Source organism: Aptenodytes patagonicus, chromosome 3 (assembly GCF_965638725.1).
Source record: "Aptenodytes patagonicus chromosome 3, bAptPat1.pri.cur, whole genome shotgun sequence".
Taxonomy (NCBI): Eukaryota; Metazoa; Chordata; class Aves; order Sphenisciformes; family Spheniscidae; genus Aptenodytes; species Aptenodytes patagonicus.
This window is the reverse complement of record NC_134951.1, coordinates 130,212,712-130,225,378: the sequence shown is the minus strand read 5'-3', so window position 1 is coordinate 130,225,378 and position 12,667 is coordinate 130,212,712. Positions and strand designations below refer to the sequence as shown.

Genomic DNA, 12,667 nt, shown 5'->3' with positions numbered 1-12,667 from the left:
AGTGCTAATTACAGATACTGGCGTGCTTTGAACTTCTATGAGCAGATACTCCAATTAACCCTCTGATTTAGGTTGGAAGAGATGCTGCTATCCATGTTTGGGACACACAGACACTGAAATGTTTATCATTGCTCAAAGGCCAGCATCAAAGAGGAGTGTGTGCACTGGATTTTTCAGGTAAGCCACAACCTACATTTATCCAAACGATTAATTAAAAAGCAATCCTTATGATGAAATCTTAATTTGAATAGCTAGCCAATTTTACAACCAATACAAATTTTACATAAAAGTCTGCTGACAGTTTTGATAAAAATAGTGTGTATAGTAGTCAGTCATGGGCCTTTTCTCAGTCGATCAATAATTGATTTTTGTGATGTCTAATACATAATACCAAGCGTACAGCTAGGACTCTGGTGGCTGTCTACATGGTGGTATAATAATTTAAAAGAAGGCAGAATGGTGACTTGAAGTGTATAAATGAGATGGAAATGTGATCAGTAGGCTCATACAATTCTTCAAATTTGCTAACAATTCCTACATTTTTCAGTGAGTTTACAGAAGAAGTAAATATGACGGTTGTCTGCTGTTTCTCTTACTTGTCTTTCTGAGATGGATGACCTAAGTTGTCTCAGTTGCCAAAGGGTAATTCCTGTATTCAGCATTGAAAAACATTATCCATATGGTGGTGACTTACATACTTTTGCATCTTTATAGAAGTGCTTAGAAATCGATTCTCCCTTTTTCTATTAAAAAAAAAAGGAAATTACTCTAGCTGAACTATCCTTTTCTTAACTCTGATTTTTTTTTTTTTCAGTTAAACGTAATTTATTTCATATTCTCCTCTCTAGAGATATGGTAAGAATTCATTAGGACATAGATCACATTTATTAGACAGGACTATACGAAAGAAGTTTTACTTCCACAAAGATAAGTCTGTGGAACTGAGTCATATTCCATTATCAGAAGAGGAGCCTTGGTGTTCATCCAAGAGCTGGAATTCAAATGTGAAATTGCTGTTCCACTGTGGCCTGTAACCTCCCTCTGAAAGTAGATACGGTACCGGAAGAAGGGAAAATGAATATGGATGATCTAATTGACGTAGTGTGCATAGATGTTAAAGAACTTCTCATTAAGACCCCTAGTTGAATAAACATTCATATATTTAGAAAATACTTACTTTGTTGTTTACATTTTTAACAAAAATTAGATTCCTATACAGATAGTAGTACTCCGTGTATTAGAATCCATGTACCTCTATAAAAGCCTAAAGAATAAGCTGGCCACATATTCTGTGGACATAAATCTGTACAAAAATATTAAAGCTCTTTTTAAAAGTAGCAACCACTGGCATCATTACAGCGTTGCTTTAGGACCTGATCCTGAGAATGCGCATATTGTATCCCTGACTGGCTTTAGTTATGATTCTTGGCATAGAGAGGAGCAGATAGTTGTGCAAATATGCACCTCACTACGGGATCAGAGTGCTACTTTGGTCTTATGTAGGGAGTTTTCATTGTGTTAATAATAGGTATTTCTCAATTAGGTTCAGGCCACACTACTTGAAGCTTAAAGCAAGAAACCCAAAACTCCCAACCTTTTTTGGCTGTACTTGATCTGGTGGCTGACTATTTACCAGTTCTCTCTGCCCTTACTCGCTTTCTCAAACATCTGCTGTTGGCCATTACTGAAAACAGTGTACAGGGCTGTAGAACCGTTCTGATGATGTTATGATTTGAAGATTATAATTTCATTCATGCAATATCTGGTGGCTAATTTAACATCTATAATTTTTTATAGTAATCAGTGTATAGCCCGTATTAGTGCATAAAACCTCCTGTTTCAAGTGAATAAAGTTTAAATTGTATTCTTACCAACAAAATTGTCAACCATGTTCCATTACATAATTGAGTTACCCCTAAAAATAATTGTCATCAAAATATACAAATATACCTCTTAAAAATACATATTACTGCATATTTACCTTTCATATCAGCTATTTTCATAGCATTTTATCGCACTAAAACTGTTACAGAATAGTTCTTACTGTCTCCTTTGCTTTTCTTTCTCATTAACTTTCTGTGTCTCCTTTTTTGTATCTTTCTTTCTTTTTTTTTTTTTTTTTTTTTTAAATAAGTTCAGTTTGGGTTTCCTGTCCTGTTTTTCAACTTCATTCCTTCCTGCCTACTTACACTCCTTCCATCTAGGCCTGTTTCATTCAACTGTAAACTCTTTTCCTCCTTCTGTAATTCCCCTTCTCCTTCTTGACTTGCTTTTCATAGAACTCAGTTGCCAAATACTGTGAGCCCAGTCTAGCTGTGAGGACCTATTCAGCCTTATGAACTTTGAAGTAGTTCTAATGGAATAATTCATACCAGTGGCACTCTTCTTATTCTTGAAGTCAAATTTGCTTAAGCACAGAGTCCTTAACATCTGTTAACTTCTACAAGAAGTAACATTCTCAAATCATTGCTTCCATTCACTCTTTTGGCCATCTCACCAGTTCTTTACTTCCTCCACCTTTAACTTTTCTTCAGTTAAAAAAAAAATCAGGTAATCAGCTCCTGCTACAACCTATAAAGTTCAATTCCCTTATCATATACTTCAGCAATTATGGTTTAGTTTTTAAAAATTTTCAAAATTCCATGACAGTAGTTTGTCTGTAAAATTTTTTTAACAATGGTCTTGTTTATCATTATTTCATACACATAGCAAGGATGCCTAGGTACTGTTGAATTATGTATGACATTCTGTTCTTGCTTTTCTTCCTCTCATTATCAGTAGTGCTGTGTCTTTCCTGCAGTAGAAGAGATGATAGCCGGCAGTTAATTTTAGCCGTATAATTTTCTATCATATTTATAGTTTCATTACATTGCCTATTAACTTTCAACCACCCATTTCATTATACACTAATAATTCTTGTCACCATTTCAAGCAAAAGAAAAGAAGCATCATCTGATCAGAAGCATTTCAAGTAAAATGTAATGTGATTTTGGAGTACTTGGACTTTATGAAATTGACTTTCATTGTCTTGTTTGATCCTACCTACCTTCCTCGTACTTACATACAGCAATGTTTTGTGTCTGCCTTTGGGAAAGATCAATGGTTTGATAAGGAACACAAATCAAAAAACCCCTAACTTATGTCAGACATACAAACATAATAGAAGATAATAAAGTCAAAAGAATGCCTTTTCTAGAAAAGAATAGCCTGTCTTGTAATCGTACAGTTAAAAATTAAGCAGAAAAATCTTGTGGTGACCTGTAACACAACCTGTTCTGTCTCTGATAAGGGTGATGCCATATTTCAAGTCACTTTAGTTAAGAAGAGGAAGGCTAGGTTATGGATTAGTAGAGTGCTGTGTGAAATCTATGGATTCCAGTTTGATGTGTCATCACCCAATAGGTATTCATTTTGGTGCTAAGTATTGCACTATGAATCCTCCTCGTGGATAAAACTTTCATCAGGTATAGACTTCCGTCATCTTAAGAGGTTGGGCAGGCTGACTGTCTTTCTCAGTTCATTTGCCTAGTTCTGTACGCAGTCTACTTTAGGAACTGAAGGCCATCAGTGAATCTGAACCCTAATCTCTCAAAGTATTAATTCCTTTTTTTACTTCATTTATAACACATCATTTGAAATTCAGTTTACAATGTATTTGTTGTATTCATCGCCTGTTATATTTTCAGCTAAAGCCTTAGCATCTTTAACATTAAGTATTGCTTCTGTACAGCTGATGGAAAATGTTTGGCATCTGTTGGGCTAGATGATAATCATGCCATTGTGTTTTGGGATTGGAAAAAAGGAGAAAAGCTAGCTACAACCAGGTAAGAATACATCTCTCTATAAATGTGCCCTGTGGTTACATTTTTCTGAATAGTATCATCCACATGTATTACTTTGTTTATAGGAAAAAACAGAACACCCCTCTGAAAACAGAAAGGTGTTTCAGAGCAATATATCCAGATTAAAGACCTTGGGATCTACAGCTTAGTGTTTTGAAATCCTGTGAACTATTTCTGTCAACAGTTCCCTAGCCTTTCTGTTAGGATACCTACTTTGATATTATAGCTCATTTAATGATTTTCAAGTTAAGTTAACATTTTCTCCCAATTTTATTTCCTGATTCATGGCAGAAGTCATCAGAGATGTCATATTTTCCTTTATGCATTAGATGGTATGCTGGGTTCCATCAGTGTACACATGCAGATCACTTTTCTAAAAAGAAAAAAGTGTTCCCTCTAATATAAATAGATTTTTTCAAGGTCTACTGATCTTGCCTTCCTTCTGAGTCAGCTTTTTCTGAGATATTTGCTCTTTGCAATTGCTAACAGAAAGCTTAGCTAATAACCCTGTAGTGAAGAAGCTTTTGCAATTGCTTGAAGGGACCAATGTTGGGAACAGGATTGGATTACGGTTTACGTGTTTGCTTTTTTCTTTCTAAAATATTGAATTGCAACATTTTCTTTATACTAAACTAGTTGTACATGTTAGAAGAATCAAACTGTTTGAGAACCTGGTTTCTGTCCAGCAAATCAAACGTACCTCTGAGGTCAAGATACTAGAATTGTGTAGAATTCACATAAGCATGGACTTCCATACCAGAAGGGCAAGGAGTTTATTTCATATGCTGTCTGCAACCACGTAGCATCTAGCATTGGTCAGTAGAAATTATTAATATAACTGAAAAGTGCCTGCGAAAGGTAATTTACTTTTATGTAAGTATTAGACTATTATCACTATTATATGGTGACATGTTCCAGAAGAAATAATAAGATTGTCTCCTGGCAGTACTATCTGTTAGTGGTATACCATTACTGAATAAATAAACGTTTTGATCCGAGTGTGTGTGTACCGTAATCTATATTAGCTATATAATTTTGTCTCAGACATCCAGTTTATTAGGCAGCAAGATTTTAAATCCTGATTAAAATTTGTGATGTAGAGCTTACTTAGCAACAGTGTTGTCTGTGTGTAAAATGTGACATTTTCATTTGCTTTCCAATCCTAGTTTTACTGTCTCCAGACAGATTGAGCTTCAGACTCACAAGTGAAAAAATACCTTATATATTCCCATAGAGACCTTCTAAGCTTTTAAAAACAAGATAACGATGGGCTGTATCGCTACCTGTCTCTTGTTGCTCACAGGAGAGCTATAAGATTAAGTACTCGGGTTCTTTTCAGTGTATAATACTATATGTACCCAATGTATCTACTATTATTGCTAATCTATTCTTTTGAAAATATGCAGGGTCCTTACAGAGAGCATAAAAAAAATAGTTTATCTTCTAAAAAGTTCTAATTTAAATTATTGTTTATATTTTACCGGTGTCTAAAGGCAAGTCCCCCATTCTGGTAAGCACAATAGGACATACAAAGAGAGAGACAAGAACCAAGACAGGAGAGTTTACATCCAAATTTTAGACATGATCCTCACGTGGCCTTAGCAGACAAGAATAGAAGGACATCTCCTTACAATCATATAGACCCACAAGAAGAATTCATCTACAGGACTAAACCTGAAAAATGAAGTGTACATTCACTATGTACAAACTTTCATTATGTTTATGCTGTAGTTACATTTATTTTTTGTGAATATTTTTTTGCTTAATCTCCTTGGGATGATTTATTTCAGCATGTCTTCTCAGTTTTCTTGTCACAATGTTCAGAATATACTCTTATTTATTTGTTTTAATTGCTCACTAGGTAAATTATACAGCTTGTTTCTCTATCTTGGCTCTACAATCTTATGTCTAGTTTCATTAAAATCCTTACTGAGTAAGCATACGCTGTTAGAATCAAAACGTACCTGAGCTTCTTTCACTGGCTTCTCATGCCTCATGTGCTGATGCAGTGCTAGTCCTATTTGATCCTAGTGTTTTGTATTAGTGGACTGCAATCCCTAAGGGAGATGAGGGGGGCATTGTCAAATTTATTTACAATCTAAATCAGTGAACATCATGCTCTTCTCCTTTCTCCATTCTGTAAGAGCAAATGTCCTGTGCCAGTCCCTTGGCACACGAGGACAAAAAAACTACATAGGCTTGTATACGTGTTTTGGTCTGACCGTTGTAGGAAATTGGGGTGGAAATGTAGGCCATCCACTCCAGATCTCATGTGTCAGCACTATTCGTCCTATCACACAGGCAGACATACTCTTGTCATTTTGCAGGGGACACCCGCACTGGGATGCAATTAGTTTGATTTTGGACTCAGGGCAGTACATTTTGCCTGTGTGATAGACGCTTCCAGAAGAAGCAGTATAACCGGCCTGAACTGAAAGGCTGGGCATCGTTATAGCAAAGTAGAGGAACAGAAAAAGGAGGAATTGCAAGAAGATACACTTCAGATGTCAAGGGACCAGTTTTTGTCTAGACTGATTCACCAAGAGAAAATACTGAAACCAAGAAGGTTATCAGAACCATGTGATTTTTCAGATCTACTAAACCTGTCAGACAAAGTGACATTATCATAGTACAAAACCTGAAAATTCATATTGAAAAGCTAGTGATTTTTGCTTTTGGTGTTTTATAAAACACTGAAATAGAAAGAATTACTACTTTGCGTCTGGGAATATTTTTTGCAGCAGTGAAACTTAAACTTACAAATTCCCATAAATACATACTCGAACAAGAATAACTTGAATTACCCGAGAACTAAATTTGAAGGTGTATATGCTGCTGAATGAACTGTTCCCTAAATTATAATTTTAGAATTTGTTATTTTATTTTTCCTCTTGAAGCACAGGAGGTTAAAGACTTCTTCATTTTTCTTGACAGAGGATTTTAAATATTTATTGAGTTCTTATCCATTGAAATATTTATGTTGCCCTTTATACCTTCTCTGAATTGCATTGACCTTTGTTGCCTTCTTCTTCATTATAACTTAACTGAACTGAAATTCAGTGGGAGGCAATTTTTACTCACCACATTTCTGTAGTCTAATTCCTATGCAGTATATGCTCAAATACATTCTGCCAGCTCTGTGGGTCAGACTTCCAAGGCTAAACTCTTGCAGATTAGAAATAGGGCTCTCTACCTTCTGTTAGATAGGGTAATGACAGTAGAGATAACGTAAACATAGCCTCTGTGACTCGTCTGCCAGTTCTCATGGTGTTATAGATCCATACTGTTGTATTTGCACCAAGAGCATGACAGTCATGGTTATTAGATTCTCATTGTTGAAGGCTATGTTTGGTTAGTCCAATATGATGAAATGCCATTTAGTTGGAATTGTTAAGTCATCCCTTACTGTGTTTTTTAATTTTTATTTTTATTGCAGGGGCCATAAAGATAAAATATTTGTAGTGAAGTGTAATCCACATCATGTAGACAAACTAGTCACAGTTGGGATGAAGCACATCAAATTTTGGCAGCAAACAGGTACTGTATTGAATATTTTATATTTAATTTATTTGAGAATGTATATATTTTTAATACAGGAACATCACGTTCTCAGTTTAAGAATTTGTTTTATTTGTAAAGCAATTTTATAGCTACCAAAATACTAAAAGGGTGAAAACTTACCTCTGAATCAGCAAATGTCACAATATTCCTTTCTCTTTGGAAGTCATTTCCAGCTAATTGTTTTTTAACTCAAGTCATAGTATTAAGGATTTCTCCTGAACAAACATCCTTGGGTCTCAGAAAACATGCAGTCCTGGAATTCACTTAGGCAGGTTATGACCCTTGTTGTGAAAATGCCAGCTGGTAGCTAAGAATCTTAGGTGCCCCTGGCACGCTGCTAAAAACAGTAGTGTTTGCCCTTCAGGTACTGATGTAACACTTCAGCAGTCCTTCAGTTTCAAGGTAGAGCTGTTTTTCAGTCATCAGAGATGAATTCCAGAGATGGAAGCACATGTTTCAAGGTGCCAGGCTGGAAAGATAGCTTTGAGGATGGACCTTAAAATACGTGCCTGGGCAAAACAAAAAAGAAGTAAAGAACCAGGTATTTTGCAGAAGTTCAGTTCTAGTAATTTATATTTTATCCATTAGGCTAAAAATCAGGATGTGGTACCACAAGAATCAAGGGAATGTATTTTTTGTATGACACAGGAATTTTGTGTCCTTTTCTAAATAATGAAAAATGAAAATGTGTTTTCCATTATTTAAAAACGCAACAAGATTCTGCAAACTAAGAAACAAAATATTCAGAATGGGAAGTAACCATCAGTCTAGACTGTTCTGTCAAACTGAGAAAGACAGCAAAGTTGATTTCTGATTGAGGATATTTTTTACTCAGGACTGGATTTTTTTTGTTCTTCATGACTTTCAATCATATACACGTTACACGAGTACTTGGTAAAAAGATCTCAGAGAGCATCTTCTGCGTGTAAAATTCAGCAAAGATAGGCGGCACAAGGGCAGCTAAAAATAGAACTCAAGACAACTCAAAATTAGATAGTTTTAAGAAGTTCCTATTCTTATACCATACTTTACAGCGTTCAAGTGGTTCAGGTGCTCTCAGTTTAAAAATGATTTTTTTTTTTTCCCCTGCATTTTTTATGTTTAGGTTATTTTTGTAGTAATTAAATAGACTTGCATTGCTGTTTGCCAAATTCTATTACAGGAATTTGCATTAAGCAGTATCTTACTCCAAGAATAGTCTCTTTGCAATAAAAATGGTCTATTTCGAATTAAGATTTACTCAGTGGAATTGGAACTATGAGTCTGGTGTTAACTGTGAAATACACGATGACTTGAAGCAAGGGCACCACTACCTATATTATTTTGTAACTGTATGTGTATTTTTGTCTATAAGCGCTCCTGGGCGCATATGGCTACTTCCTGCTTTCTGAACCAAAGTAAGGTTGTGGCAATTTGGTTCTCTGACAGTCAGAAGAGGAGCAAATCCCGTCATGCATTCTGCAAAACTGCTGTCAAATTGTCAGGTTGCCAGCGGACAACTAAAACAAACCTCTAGTTTCTCACGTGTAGTTGTGGTCACCTCTAAAGAGCAAAAGCTTGGCAGGAGCTTGGCAGGCTGTTCCGTGCAAAAGATATTCTGCCAGCCATTGTATTAATTCTTTTTACACAATTCCTCACCAAAATTTATCATTTGCTTGGAAATAACAATCTGAAAAATAGAGCCTGTAGTGCTTCAAAACTGTCATTACTAGACTGACTTTCTTTTATTATGGTTTTCCCTTGTGCACTATGCTTTCAGTATTTCTGTTATCTCCTATGTCTTAGACAATCACAAGAGATGATGGGGTCGAGACGTTTGTCCTTTTCAGCACTATGGCTACAAACCGAAATATAAAAAGACTTACTTTTGTTTATATTGCAGGTGGAGGCTTTACATCAAAACGAGGAACATTTGGAACTACTGGAAAATTGGAAACTATGATGAGTGTTTCATACGGGCGAATAGAAGATCTAGTTTTCTCTGGCGCTGCTACTGGAGACATTTATATCTGGAAGGATACTCTGTTGCTTAAGACAGTGAAAGCCCATGATGGACCTGTGTTTGCCATGCATGCACTGGATAAGGTATTCATCGTCTTATGTGATCCATTCATCTTTATTATTTTTGTTGCAATACTGGATTTTAGAAGCGTATAACTAACATATCTCCCAATGAAGTTACTTGGGTTTTGTACGTGTATGTAAGCAATACATTGTTCTACATTGCACTAACATTGAAGATGCTTTGATAAACAAAACCATAACAGAAAACAAGTTGCACTGGATGAATCTGAATGTGATTAAAATCACAAAACCAATAATAATGAGTTCTGTTATTTGATAGACATGTATTTGTAAGCACCACATTTTATGTGCTCGTTACCTGACTGATACCTTTCTGACCTCTAAATATGCAGAATTTATTTCTCACTGTGCTCATGTGTGTCATTTTCATATTTGTACACCACAGGAGAGTAACAGGTAACATTCACTGCCTCTTCAACCTGATGCCAAAAATATTTTTGCATTGTCAGTTTCCAAAATATGAAACATGAATTTTTAATAATGCTATGACTGTATCTTAAGCAAACAAGACTTCAAATATCCAAAGGTTTTGGTTTTATGAGTTAATTATTCCAAATATCAAAAGTATTTTCCTTCAGTTGCATCAATAAATCTTTAAGAGAAGCTATGGCAAAATACATTATGGACATCACATAAATGAGGTTGGGGCAAAGTTTTGCCACTTGAAATCCACTGGCAATTTGAAGATGTTGATAGTGGAATATCCTTTTTGAGATTATAGTTTCAACTTTAAAAGTATAGCATGAGAAGAAGAATATTAGCTATTAACATTTTTATATATCAAGGTCAGTTAAGATCCCTGTGGCTCAATCCTTTCTGGCCCTAATAGATTGTTCCTAGCTTTTCCATCAATTTTTCTATTTGATCTTGGCACTCTATCTTCTGGACATCCTCTTCACTTATGTTTTTGCTGGTTAGTTATTTATGCTGTGTTTTGCACTCAGTTGGCACAGATAAAGAGAATCTACCAAGGGAATTAATCAAAGAATTGGTCCCTATGCATTATTAGAACTCAGTCTGAAGCATCTGTTAAGTCCATTGAACCTGAAATAACTTGAGAAGCTATTATTACCAACTACTGCCTCTTCTAAGGATGAAGCACGTGTTTTTCCATAGCTTATTTCCACATGCAGAAAAATGTTATGGTCCAGCATTACTATTTACAGTAGTATGCACTCTGCATGGTTAAGTCTTTATAACCCTAGAAAAGCAACTCTCTCAATCTTCTCCTCTTATATTTTTTTCTGCATAGGTATAGGCTCCAGTATTTTTAATTCAACACATAGGTAAAATGCAGGGGAGAATTTATACTGCCTTTGGACATGTCTTTTTAAATATTAACACGAGTGCTGACATTTGTGTATGTTTTCATACTGTGATCGTACAGGGGTTTGTAACTGGTGGAAAAGATGGAATTGTGGCACTTTGGGATGATATGTTTGAAAGATGTCTGAAGACGTACGCTATTAAAAGAGCAGCACTATCTGCTAGTTCTAAAGGTATTATTTTTCAGTGTGTTTTAATAAGGACTGTATGCATGAAGGCTGGTAAATGGCAGTAATAGGTGTCAAATCTTACCGGAACACAAAGGGAACAGTAATATACTACTTACTACTCTGTGCTGGAATTTTCTGTTTTGATTGATTTAAGTTATATTTCACATAGTCTTTGCCATTTATAGTTTGTTCTGCTATTTATTCCTCTATTCCATGACATTTGGCTTTGTTTTCACTGAAGAAATGATTTTAAAATGAAATGTCACGAGCCTTTGAGTCTGGCTGTTCCAAAATCTGTTCTGTTTAGCAGCTAGCTTCCTCAACTGGCCAAATTTCAGGTAGCGAGACTAGGGTCCCTATGAGTTGGAAAGACCTGTTAAATTCTACTTCCCCAGCCATCAGTGTGGAAGTCTGTAAAGTGATATTCACAGATAATCACAGATTTAATTGTCCGTGTTGCTGGAGCATTTGAACCCCTTATACACTGTCACTGTTAAAGCAGTAAAATATCAGTCTTGATATTGCCACAACATAGACTAACACAAGCTTCCCTCCTTGGAACTATTAATTAAATCCATGGATTATCTAGTGGTTTGATCAGGCAAACGTATCTCATGTTTCATGATTTTAAGCAGATTTTAACTATAGGTGATATGAGGCTTTTTTTGATTTCACAGTAAAAACCAAAAATTAATATCTTTGTATTCTTCAGGTTTACTTTTAGAAGACAATCCTTCTATTCGAGCCATCAGTCTAGGACACGGGCATATACTAGTGGGAACTAAAAATGGAGAGATACTTGAAATTGATAAAAGTGGTCCTATGACTCTACTTGTTCAGGTACTGTATGGATCTTCCATATCAAAATATTCCCTGTAGAAATACAAGACATCAAAAGATTTTCCCAGTCATTTTTGTTCTGTTTTCATTAATCCTGTTGGCCACCATTCCTTTCCTTGCTCAGGCAGAAGTTGATGCTTTCTTATGTAAATGACTTTGAGATTCAGTGTGGATTACAGAATTCTGAAGGTAAAACAAACAGTCCATTAAGTTCAAAGGCGGATGAGACTTTTTATGAATTTTTTAGATATTTTAGTTTAAGACCCAACATAAAAATGAAAAATGAAGAGTAGAGCTAGCACAAGTTATTTTATTTTGACAGTGTGGTTCCATTTATTTGCTTTTACTGAAATAATATAGTGTATTCTGAAGGATCCTATACTTTAATTTGTTGAAAATTGTTTTAGAGTTATGACAGCTTCCTACAGTGACATGCAGTTGACATTGCATGTGTTGCAAAGCACAGAGAGACCTCTTTTTGCAAGACAAAGTACTTTGCAAAGTTTGGTTAAAAAATGTTCATGTATATGTCCACTGATGTATTTGGTGTTGCTTTGGTTTAGTGTCTTGAATAACCCTAATGTCTATATGTAGAAAATTGTATATATCATTTACTGAGTTAAAATTTGTCAAGTTTTTATTTTTTGTTTTCTATAACTGACTAAATTAACATTGTTTTTTACAAAAATATTGTTTCTCTGGTATTCTTCTTTCCAGTTAGTTCTGATCACAGAAAGTAATCTTTCAAATTTGTATTGCCTGCATGACAGCCTTACTAACCTAAATGTGCAAAGTTTCATCTGATAAATTATTTGACTCATTCACTAATTTGGAATTGCAATC

General features: G+C 35.2%; 1 protein-coding gene across 2 annotated transcripts in view; it reads left to right on the top strand.

The window, feature by feature from the left end:
• EML6 (EMAP like 6) overlaps nt 1–12,667 on the top strand; it is a 120,313-nt gene that overhangs the window by 71,554 nt on the left and 36,092 nt on the right. For both annotated transcript variants that reach the window (XM_076335200.1, XM_076335199.1), the window contains exons 15-20: nt 72–177; nt 3,731–3,824; nt 7,279–7,379; nt 9,286–9,488; nt 10,876–10,987; nt 11,697–11,824. In XM_076335200.1, coding sequence (XP_076191315.1) covers nt 72–177; nt 3,731–3,824; nt 7,279–7,379; nt 9,286–9,488; nt 10,876–10,987; nt 11,697–11,824 — 744 coding nt within the window. The remainder of the gene's footprint in view (nt 1–71; nt 178–3,730; nt 3,825–7,278; nt 7,380–9,285; nt 9,489–10,875; nt 10,988–11,696; nt 11,825–12,667) is intronic.